Source organism: Triplophysa rosa, linkage group LG9 (assembly GCF_024868665.1).
Source record: "Triplophysa rosa linkage group LG9, Trosa_1v2, whole genome shotgun sequence".
NCBI lineage: Eukaryota > Metazoa > Chordata > Actinopteri > Cypriniformes > Nemacheilidae > Triplophysa > Triplophysa rosa.
This window is the reverse complement of record NC_079898.1, coordinates 988,133-1,000,624: the sequence shown is the minus strand read 5'-3', so window position 1 is coordinate 1,000,624 and position 12,492 is coordinate 988,133. Positions and strand designations below refer to the sequence as shown.

General features: G+C 40.3%; 1 protein-coding gene across 1 annotated transcript; it reads right to left on the bottom strand.

The window, feature by feature from the left end:
• Positions 1-3,578: 3,578 nt before the first annotated feature.
• On the bottom strand, positions 3,579-10,470 carry prorsd1 (prolyl-tRNA synthetase domain containing 1). The gene is made up of 2 exons (XM_057341583.1): positions 10,364-10,470; positions 3,579-5,233 (listed from the first exon to the last, which is right to left on the bottom strand). Exons 1-2 carry the CDS (start codon positions 10,448-10,450, stop codon positions 4,805-4,807), a joined length of 516 nt encoding a protein of 171 aa, XP_057197566.1. The 5' UTR covers positions 10,451-10,470; the 3' UTR covers positions 3,579-4,804.
• Between the last annotated feature and the right edge of the window lie 2,022 nt (positions 10,471-12,492).

Here is a 12,492-nt window from a genome sequence, read left to right as displayed (position 1 = left end):
ATGTAAGAAGTAGAAAGTACAGGTATTTGCGTAAAAATGTAAGAAGTGAAAGTAAAAAGTCGACAGAAAAATAAATAGTGGAGTAAAGTACTGATACCAGAAAAATCTACTTAAGTACAGTAACGAAGTATTTGTACTTCGTTACTTCCCATCTCTGGCTGTCAAGAGTATTTATTCACTTAAACAAAATGATAATAATCAGTGTATTTGTCCATGAGTCTGCTATGGTAGTGATTATAACGTTACCACCTAGCTTGTTGGTAAGAGAGGCGATATGGCTATGTGAGAACTGATATTAGTCTAATATCCGTTGTGTTGGCCTTTGCTTAATATGATTTTGAATGGCAGATTGAATATCTCAATCTATTATTATTGCCCCAGTTGAATATCAAATACTACAGTATGTGGAGGGGCACGATCATTTAATGGACATAATATGAGTTAGGTTCATAGGTTCACCACACGGTCATATGTAAACAACTCTCGTAAGGCTTATCGGTTGCACTTTATTTTACACTACGTGTAGTATAAGGTAGCTACATAGTATAGGTTTAGGTTCAGGGTTAGTACCTAGTTATTATATTTACTGTAATAAGTACACAGTATGTACATGGGAAACATTGTTTGTATCCCCTTCATATTGTTCTTGAGAAATTTTGTTTGTTATTTGTTTATAATTTAAATTTATGTTCATTGTCCCCCCAACTGTTTGATAAAATGTATGCACATTGGGACGCAGCTATTGATCATTTCCTGTTTTTCCTTTTTCACAAACATTACATGCATCCCCAAAGCCAGCGCTCCAAGGCTGATTGTGTCACAGCGGCACAACTGAAGGCTGCTAATGCAGCTTCAAAATGAATCCTTTTCCTTCACAGCCTCTGCTATCTCGAGATTTATCGTGTGCCTGTAACAGCTGGATCGTTCGCTGTCCTTCTCTGGTCACATTGAAATAGGCATGACCGCGTTGTTTTTGCATTGTACAACATCAGGCCCCACCTTACTGAGCATTCAGCACAACTCCTGGTCCAGGCCCTTGTAATCTCTGGACTACTGCAACGCTCTTCTTGCTGGTCTGCCTGCAAAGGTAATCAAACCACTCCAACTGGTTCAAACGCAGCAGCGCAGCTCATCTTCCAGGAGCCTCATTTATAAAATGTTGCGTAGAAGCCATCCTACATAAGATCATTTCTCAAAGTGCGTAAGTCTGGTTCATAGAACAAATATAAGCACAGAAAACGTTTACACCTCTATTTCAGATGTGAAATCTTTCAATCACAAATTATCTTGAAATTTTGCACCTTTTAACATTGTCTAATTAATGTCAGTGATTTATAAAAGAGCACCTTATCCACCTTACAAGCGGTAAGAATGACTTACAGGTGCTGGTCATATAATTAGAATATCATCAAAAAGTTGATTTATTTCACTAATTCCATTCAAAAAGTGAAACTTGTATATTATATTCATTCATTACACACAGACTGATATATTTCAAATGTTTATTTCTTTTAATTTGATGATTATAACTGACAACTAATGAAAATCCCAAATTCAGTATCTCAGAAAATTAGAATATTACTTAAGACCAATACAAAGAAAGGATTTTTAGAAATCTTGGCCAACTGAAAAGTATGAACATGAAAAGTATGAGCATGTACAGCACTCAATACTTAGTTGGGTCTCCTTTTGCCTGAATTACTGCAGCAATGCGGTGTGGCATGGAGTCGATCAGTCTGTGGCACTGCTCAGGTGTTATGAGAGCCCAGGTTGCTCTGATAGTGGCCTTCAGCTCTTCTGCATTGTTGGGTCTGGCATATCGCATCTTCCTCTTCACAATACCCCATAGATTTTCTATGGGGTTAAGGTCAGGCGAGTTTGCTGGCCAATTAAGAACAGGGATACCATGGTCCTTAAACCAGGTACTGGTAGCTTTGGCACTGTGTGTAGGTGCCAAGTCCTGTTGGAAAATGAAATCTGCATCTCCATAAAGTTGGTCAGCAGCAGGAAGAATGAAGTGCTCTGCTTGGTGCTTGGACTTCAGAAAACACAGTAGACCAACACCAGCAGATGACATGGCACCCCAAACCATCACTGACTGTGGAAACTTTACACTGGACCTCAAGCAACGTGGATTCTGTGCCTCTCCTCTCTTCCTCCAGACTCTGGGACCCTGATTTCCAAGGGAAATGCAAAATTTACTTTCATCAGAGAACATAACTTTGGACCACTCAGCAGCAGTCCAGTCCTTTTTGTCTTTAGCCCAGGCGAGACGCTTCTGATGCTTCCTGCTGAAGCATCAGAACCTTATTAGTGTCTGTGACCTCGTGGTTAGAGCGTCTGTTTCCCATTTTGTACTTCTCGCCGGCTAGAAGTCGAACCTCGCTCGGAGCAGGTTCAGGTAGGATCGGTTACACATGTCAGCCACATGTGCAAACAAACTATCTACACAAAACTTTTATACAAAGGTGAGTTCAAATAAAAAAAAACATATCAGATGTGAAAATATAGGAAACAAAAAATGTTGCAATATAGAGGTGCAAATTATAAATTACAATTGCTTATTTAGAACCACTCTACTGGTAAGACGGATTTGCGCAGAGGTTGACAAAATGTATAAACACAATTTCGCATTAACCCTTATCTAAATAATAATAACAATCAAATATTCGTTTTATGAGCTCTAATATTCAAATACGGTAGCCTATTATTGAGAAAACAATTTGTTTTATTTTATTTGCAACATTATTTTCAAACAATGAGAAGGTAATTAGAAACATTTTTATTACAAATATTTGTAGTTATTTATTTACTTCCTATTTATGTTAATCACAATTCATTTTATATTAAAATAAATAAAAAAAGCTTTAAAAAAAGCAAAAAAATCTTAAATCTATCCTAGGGCACCAACAGAGGCTGGAACTCTCCGCCTGTCCATGCAGCCTTGCTTTTTTGTTGAGATTGCTGGCTCTATATTTGTTTTCAAACGTCAGAAAGGTCTCTAAAAAGAATTTCCTAGTTGTGGTACAGTAAAGTCCCAGTGAATGCCTCGGAACGTACATCCTTCCGCAGCTCTCATAGTGAAGGGGGCAGACTCTTCCGATTCTAAAGCGGATTTGATTGGACGAGATCTTTGACGAGAGGCTGAAGTGAAGCGTAATGTCATGGAATTTCTAGATTTTTTGTACACATGGCAGACTCCGTTTTGAACGCTTAATCTTCTAAATGGGAATTTTGTCAGCGCGTAGTAGCATATCAGTTTTGACGTCCTTAAGTCTAACTCATTTTGATTTCACAGGGGCTTTAACGCTAGACCGTCTTATTTCAGTTCACTTCATGGACTTCAGATGCTGCGATGTTTGAGAGCGAGTGGTACACAGCTTGTATGTCGCTTCCAGATGAATTCAGCTTTTTGTCTTATGACGTGCCTGATGTCATTGAGAAGGCGGGACTAGCAACATTCAGAACAAAAACATAAACTAGAGACATCATAAAGGCAAAAGTGTTGTTGCCATGCCTTCATGCTTACGTTTACACAATGCTGAGCTACAGAAATGACATAAATCAATGGACACAGGTTACGGTTAACAACTGAAACTGTATTTGGTTGGTGAAAAACACAAGGCAACAGAACAGATTCAGCATAAAATCACAGTGCCAAGATCAGGCTGAATTTGTATAATCTGAAGCTGTCATTGCTAGATTCTAACGCACAAATAACAGATACAAAACAAGGATTTGACAACGTGATATAGAACCGATCCACTGATTCATGTTCAAAAACCACATATTGGCAAATAAGATCACAATGAAATTGAGGAGTGCTCACACACTGTCCCTGGTGTGTGTGTGTGATACCTGCGAGTTGCAATAGAGGAAACCGCCTTTGCCTTTAAAAACCCTTTTGCAGTTTACAGTAACAACAGCATGTGGAAAAGGCTTTGACAGCAGCTTCATGTCATTTGAGATGATCTCAACATGATCACATTTTGTAACATTATTACAAACCCACTAACCAAAAACACCCAGAAATCATAAGAAACCACTGAAAGCAGTCTGGTCAGGTCTTTTAACAGCTTGTTACCGAGCAGCAGATCAGGGGTCTCATTTATAAACTTTGCGTAGATTTCATCCTTAGAGTGTGCGCACACACAAACGTTTCCAGAACCTGAGCATAATTTCCTTTATAAATCCCTGACAGGGGACGTGTGCTTACGTGTATCTACACCAAATCTCCTCCCTGACATAACCATATATGGAGCTTGCGACGCCTAGTTTAACTATGCATACCCTCATCTGCATATAATTTACATGTGTACTTTCAATGCACGTGACCGGATTAAAAAGCGCAACATGCCACAGGAAAATGTTTAAAAACAGCGCATGCACTATAGAAATATATATTTTTGTACTTTTAGACATCAGTTGAGTGCTTAACTTCATTAATAAGAGTGCATTTTTTAATCCAATGTGTGTAATAAAAGAGAAATCAGATTTGAAATGATTCTGCCTGTATTATTACTTCACTCACACCAGTAAAGAAGGCGTACAGTAGAGTAGGCTATGCATGGTCCCGTAGTGGATTTGATGGTGAGACAGCTCTGAGTTCATCTCACATTTACTTTCTACAATCTGACTTCAGTTCACCACCTCGCCATCTGTTCCCCTTGTCTCCAGAATGCGTGTACGCATGGCTCAGAGTTTGCGTGCAGGTGCGTAAATTTTCTAGTCAAGTTTGTTTTTATAAATTCCATGTTTTGTGCATACGCAACAGTTATAAATGAGGCCCCTGGTCAGAAATATCTCAGACAAAGTTAAGGATGATGGGCTCATGCTTCGTCTCCCTCAGAAACCGGAGCACATCGTCTGGTTTCAGGCCCATGGTTGCGCTGTTGGTCATGGGGTGGAAATATATCCTCTCGTGACCTCCGCTTGTCAGGTCGCTGTCCAGCACCATCTTCACACTCTGCTCTTCATCACAGAAGAGAGAGAGAGCTGTTGCACATCCTTGGCCGACCTTCAGCTTGTCCAGCATCAGACACTCTTCAGCGAGCCGCAGGTTCCCACCACCGAGCCCCAGACGTTTGGCCACGTCGCTGAGGTTCAGCTGCCGGTCGTGACGCACCGACAGCAGCCACAGACTCTTCTTCTTCTTGTCCTTCAGGAAGAGATTCTTTGTGACCATTCCATTCAGATGAGCTACATGAGGCATCATCTCATCCACCGTAAACACCTTCAACAGACAGCACAAGAAACATTCAATGAGTAAATCTGTGCCATGTTATTATTTTTAAAAACCGATTACCGTTTTGGAGGATCGATTCTTAGAAGTGATTCTGAATCAAATTACAAATATCAAAAATCCATCTTCTAAATGTCAGCTGATAACAGTGTTGACGGCACGCGCTAGGCAGAACTCAGATATGCAGAAGTACAGTGCGCAGACAGTCTAAAGCAAGGCTAGTGAACAGGTAAAATCATCTTTACCTGGCCTGCCTTAAAGTCTCTCCACTTCTTTGATATGTTAAGAAATGCACGTCCTGAGAAGTCAACATCATTAAAAGTCCAAAACGCTGCTACATTCAATACAAAAGTAATTTGCGCAGCTCATAAAGCGATTTGATCGGTCTGTCCAAGGACTTAATGTTATTTACAACGTTATAACCGGTAATCCACAGGCAGTCGGTACTACCACCTTTGTGCAACAACAACACATTCGATCTATTTGAGGCTCTCAAGACTACATTCAGTTGCTATGACTTGTAGCCAAACACAGTGAATGATGTCAAGTCATTGTTATCATTATCGCAAGAAATACTAGAATTTTGTGACAGTTTTAAGGCCATATCGCCCATCCCTAGTGGACACATACACAGGGTTATTTGAGGGTTACCAACAGTAGTTTTTTGAATGTTGTGAGAGATGTGGTTGAACGGACTGAGTTTGAAAGAATGTTCCACCAGCATTCTTGGAAGATGAGCCGCGCTACAGCGTTCTGAACCAGCTGGAGTGGTTTGATTGCCTTTACAGGAAGACCAGCAAGAAGAGCATTGCAGTAGTCCAGCCTAGAGATTAAAATGGCCTGGACAAGGAGTTGTGCTGAATGCTCAGTAAGGTGGGGCCAGTGTGACATATGAGTTTTATGCCATGATGGTACACATAGCTTAAACAGCTCATTCAACTATCATGATTAGGGATGCACCGAATGTTCGGCCACCGGAAATGTTCGGCCGAATATAGCAAAATATATAGCCGAATATGTGAAGTGGCCGAATAAATTTTACCGAACATGACTCGTGATACGATCAAGCAGCAACCAGTGCAGAGAGAGAGAGAGACAGAGACACGCGTGCGCTTTATTACTACATTTTATTAAACATTTTGGCAGTGTGTGTGTGCGTGCGTGTGTGTGTGGAGCATTTTAAAGTGTCAGAGAAAGACACAGCACGTGAATTGTTATGAGAAGCAGGCTGTGTAATAGGAGTGATTTTTTATTGTTTTAACTTAGATTATGACCATTTGACTAATAGCAGTGTCTGCCAACAAACATAAACGAAAGCATGATGCTTCAGAACAGTTTGAGAAGGTGCTTAAAGTTTTGAGCAATGTATTATTACTATGAATTAGACTGCCATCTTGTACCCTGCAATAAACACTTCTTTGCACTTTGCAATCAGGTGCACTGATTTGAAAAGACACTGCTTCAATAAATGTTTAATTTAAGCAATATTATGTATCACTTCTTATTACTTAATTAGATTTAATGAGATGAAGGTGGAAAAAAGAAAATCGTCCAAACATATCGGCCATCGACTGGCCTGATTTCTAAAAATCGGCCAGAGAAAAACCCATCTCGGTCGACCTCTACACACAATACCTGACACTACACAGCATCATCCACACAAAATAGTCCCACACAACTGACGTGCTGTTGCTCTTTTACACTAAAGTTTCCACAGTGCCATGTTCTGTTGAGCCTGAGGCCATTGTACAACAGGTCAATGTACAGCACAAATTCATTATTTTAAAAGCAGATGCACGGGAAGAGGAAAAGAAGAAATCTGCATGCCGTGCATTTTCCATGCATTTCAATGCTTTTGAGATGGTACTGGTCAGCACCGAGCAGGGTAAAACATATTCTCTGAATGCGCCACGATTCTGTCTTCCGACCTTGATTTTGATTAACGTGTGAGGGAGAGAGACCTCAGAATGAATCCTGGCATTGTCATCTTGGAATATGCCCGTGCCATCAGGGAACAAAACACCCATTGATAGAATAACCTGGTCATTCAGCACATTCAGGTAGTCAGCTAACTTCAATCTTTGGGCACAAAACGTTGCTGAACCTAGACCTGACCAACTGCAGCAACCCAGATCATAGCACTGCCCAGGTGGTGACTTTTTTTGGATGGGCAGTGCATATATACAACATAAAATTAAACTACATCATCAATACAACAATTTAAGAATATCAAAAAAGGCATGGACATTTTGTGCAATTTGTACAGGGTGTGCAACAGTGCATTGAAAGGATTCACAGTTTTTTATGTTCAATATAGTGCAGTTTGAAGTCCAAAGTGAGATCGGTATTGTGTTCATGTGCTGCGTGTGTCCATGCGGGGTGGGGGTGTAATACTGATGGGCATGGTCAAAAGTGTGAATTGTTTGAGTCCAGTTGCAGATGGGAAGAAACTGTTTTTGTGTCGTGAGGTTTTAGTCTTGATGGACCTCAACCTCCTGCCAGAGGGGAGAGATTAAAAAAGACAAGCGTGACATTCACCTCTCATAAATCGCATTAAATGTTCAAATAAATCTTTGGCGGGGCAAAAATTTGTTTTACACACCAATGCGACCCTGTGAAATTTTACCTCGGACGTTATAAAAAAACGATCGCATTTCCAACAATTTTGGTCGCAGTCTAGAGCCCTGTGGTAAATGTCATATTAAATGACCTATATCGTCTTTTGTTATACAAATTTGTATATATTATTATCTAAGCCATTTCCTTACTAACAGAAAAGATCTAAAACGATTTCTTTAACAGAAGCACCACACACAAAAGCGCGCCACAGCTGCTGAGGGCTGCTGAAAGATTTCCCCATTGTGGATTGGATTTGAATTAACTTATTTTAAAATATGTCCAATTCTTGAATCCGTAATAAGCTGATCTGGTACATAGATCTGCCTCCTGTGGAATATTTCTCAATTGCCTCAGAGCTGAGTTTGGGACATGAAGACAAGCAGACAGGACATGTAGGCGAAGTGATATTTCTCACTGATGATTTTCATATCGTATAAATATTAATTTATATAAAGTATTTTATTGTCATTTTGTTTGTGTTTGGCGCCCTATCGCCCTCTATGGGCCAGCCGCCACTGGTTAACAAGTATGCTGTGTCCCACTTCGCATACTAACCGTCATAAATAGTATTCAAAAATAGATTTAGTATGTCCCAAATCGTAGTATGTTGAGAAAAGTATTCCAACGATTCCCAAATGGTCTACTAATTCCGTTAGAAATTTGAAGTGCAGAATGATGCACAATCTAACGGCTATATTACCACAACTCACTGCGAGTAGGCGTAGTTTAGTGACACTCCATTGCATTAATAAAATTAGATGACTGATGCGTCACTAAATTAATAAATATAACTATAGAGCTAATATTACCTATGAAACCATGAATGAATAAATTCTTAAATGGAAAGATGAGCTGTATTTTGATGTAAAGTTAATAGCCACAATGTTGTCTAGGCAACAATGGCCACTTCTGTTTCCTGTTAGTATGTCGAAGTGCGTACATAGTTTTGCTACACACTAACATGTATGTACTTTTCCATGACAAAAACAGTACCAGGGCTTGACATTAAGCATTGTCATGTGGTTGTCCTTCGGACAAGTAAATTTGACATTCACTTGTCCGAGTACAAAAATTACTTGTCCAAAGATAAAAAAGTGATATTTCATTTGAATTATAATATAATATAATCAATATAATTGTTTCGGATTTAGATTGGTCACGTTTGCGTCTAAGTATTTTAACTAGTGTCCGCTTTGGCCGCCTGAATTTGGTTATAGGCCTACTCTCCGTGACTGCTATAAAACAAAGGCAAGCAGTAATTATTATTAGTGTTAAGGCTGTAAATTAACTTTTTCTGCACATAGAACTGGTGCTAGAGAGGTTTAAAGTTTGGTAGCACAGGCAGAAATGTGCAAGTGTAGTTCAACATGAATAGGCAGATAACTGACAAAAGACATTCATGTTACATACAGATGGATAAATTAGGGCCATATCATTTTTAGATGACCTAAATTTGTTTGAATATTTCTAAGTTCTGTGTTTTTCCTTTTTTACTATACAATAGTGGTATATTTGTCCACATAAATTACTGTAGGTTACTACAGTATTTACTATAGTAAACTGTAGTAAAATTCCTACTATATTGTTTTTTAACTTTACTATAGTGTACAGTGTTAATCAATTTACTACAAGGGCACTTCAATTTTCAATAGTACACTACAGTATTTTTTGTCTGAGTGTTCAATTGAACGGGACTTTTATTTTGACGGGTCTTTGGGAAGACGCTTGTTTGCAGATAGCTTCACTCAAACAGTAAAACGCTCGTAAAATAAACTCTCAGAGCAACTCTGGAGATGAAGTTCATGTGTTCATATCCTCATACAGTGCAGCACAGATAAGTCCTCGACCATCACTCGTGTTGTATGTTTAACTGTGCACATAATTCACTCAGACACCCAGATGACATTTAACATTAAATAACAGGATTCTGCGTACGCGTGGACTCAGTGCGGTGCGCCAGTGATTATTGTCACACAAACAAACACAACCACGACAAACACGCAGCTCTGTCTAATGCATATATTCTTATTATTCTACATATATGTCGCACTGTTATTTTCTTCAAGTTACTTGTCCCGGTCAGGCAAGTAGAATTCTCTCTCACTTGCCCATACAAAACATTTACTTGTCCCGGACAAGCGTTAATGTCGAGCCCTGAGTACATACTTTTAGTGCATAGTATAAGTAGGCGAACTGAGACGCAGCAACAGATCCGTGTTAACGCCGTAGTTTCACACATTTTGACCCTTTTGGCCTTCCATACACAATATAAACTGACGTGAAAAGAAACATTTTTGAATAAATAATCTCTGTCATGTATCTTAATGTGCTCGAGACTGTCCTGTTTACGAGTGTCAATCTGACGTTTAAGACACTTAATTTGTTTTATAATTGGTTAATCCTGAAGTCATGTAATGTGCGGCGATGTCTAAGATATTTCACTGAATTAAACTCATCTCCAAAGAGTTCCAGTGTTTGATTTTATTTATTTATATGTCTTACCTGTGGATGTTCGACACAGATCGTGTCAATGTTGAGACGCTCGAGCAACTCTTCTAAACGTTTCCTCAGCTCGTCTGACGCCATCATGGCAATGTACACCTGACATGCGCATGCGCACATGCTATACAACGCGCGCTGGCTGTGATTGGTCCAGCCTGACATCGAGCGTTTGTTATTGGCTAGTTTTCATCAGCGTCGCGGAAAGGATTGTATATCAGAGCCTGGAAAGAGAGAGGCTGCTTGTATTGTTGCTTTTTACAGTCTATATTATTTTTCTATTCATTTTTTCTTTTCTATACTATATACTATTTGATGTTCATTGGCTGTAATGTGTCTTTCATTTAAATACAAAAAGGAAAGAGAGAGGCTTTGAGTGTTTCTCAATTCTTTTTCAGACTATTGTAATGCGCTACTGGCTGGACTTCCAGCTTGCAAAACCAAACCTCTACAGATGATCCAGAATGCAGTGGCAAGAGTGGTCTTCGATGAACCAAAGAGAGCACACGTCACTCCTCTCTTTACTAAGTTACATTGGCTCCCTATAGTTGCTCGCATCAAATTCAAGACTGTGCTCCTGGCCCACAAGACCACAACTGGTTCTGCACTTCCATATCTTAACTCGCTACATTTTTTAATTTTAAAATCCTTAACAACTAAGAAATCTGGCATCGGGACACTTAGGAGAATTTTGACAGACTGGCCGGCCGTACGCCCCCATACCTATACGACTCGCATCGATCGGGTGGCGAATGGGCTGAGCCACCCCTGCGGCAGTGTGACACACAGCTTGGGGTGCTTCGACTTACGAGTCGAGTGTGCGCAGACTGCGCACAAAAGCGGAATGTGTATCTACATACAACAACTTCAAAGTTTTACTTAATTAATATTGCATGTAGGAATTTATAGTCTGTTTAATTTGACCTGTGCTTCTCTCTCCTTTATCTTAAATGTGTGCTCTCACTGTGCGTGCGTTCATGTCTGTTTGTGTGTGTGTCTGTGTGTGTGCGTGCGCGTCCGTGTGTGTGTGTCTATGTCTATGTGTGTTAGTACGTGTGCATATTGTGTGTGTGTGTGGGTATGTCTGTCTTCTGTGTTTTCAGCTTTTTCTTGTTTTTACATGTACAACTTTAATTGTTTTGCTTATAGTCAATATGTCTCATGTACAGCTGATTTGTAACAATGTAAATTGTAAAAAGCGCTATATAAATAAAGTTGTCTTGACTTGACATAAAGTTTTCTTGCATCTGTGACTCATTCGAAGGGGCCCGAATAGGTAGACAACATAAGATCTTCGTAAATGGCCATTATTTGCCTTGGCAATTAGTTATACAGGTGAAACCAATAGTAGAGTGCATAGGAGACACAATCCTTCTCATTGATGTGCTCCAGAGGCTTAAAAACGGTGTGTACATTCGCCACCTATGTGACAGGTTATGAGAGGGCTGCATTTTTGGACTTAGCCAAAACCAAGGAAATTTTTGAAATGCGATTAGCTCGAAACATCTTTCACCCTCGTGGCCACCAGCTCCATCAGGCAGCTGGTTTGGGAATCTTGCGATGTTTCGACTGAAATGCTCTCTATGTGGAACCGGACAAGACCACTGCGAAGTGGGGTGGCGGGCTTCTAGGGGGCGCATCGGGCATGAGGAATGCAACAGAGAATGTAGGCGGTCAGGGGGATGTTTGAGCATCTTTTGGTCGTTTTGACCAAACTAGGTGGTCAGGGGACAAATTGGGCGCTCTATGGACACGAGGAAGACTACGGCTGAGTTAGGCAGTCAGGGGCATGTTTAGTCACAATATGGACGTGACAATGAAGATTAGGCAGTCAGGGGGATGAACAGGTCATAGGTGGACAGAGGGGTGGTCCGGTGCAGCCACAGTGCCCCAAGAGGTGTCCGTTCAGTGCCTCTCTGGGAAAACGGCCCCTTGCTGCGAGTTAGGGAAAAGTCTCAGTCGCCATAAGAGTGCACATGAAACGGGCGCACAATTGATGCATACGAACCCTTCGTGTTACTATTGGTACAGTGGAAACTTTTATGAATGGGCTTTTGTCCGCGAACTACCTAACTTCCCTTGCCAATCTTATAGCTTCGATGACTGAGAGTAGGGCAGTCTCAGTTGAATGG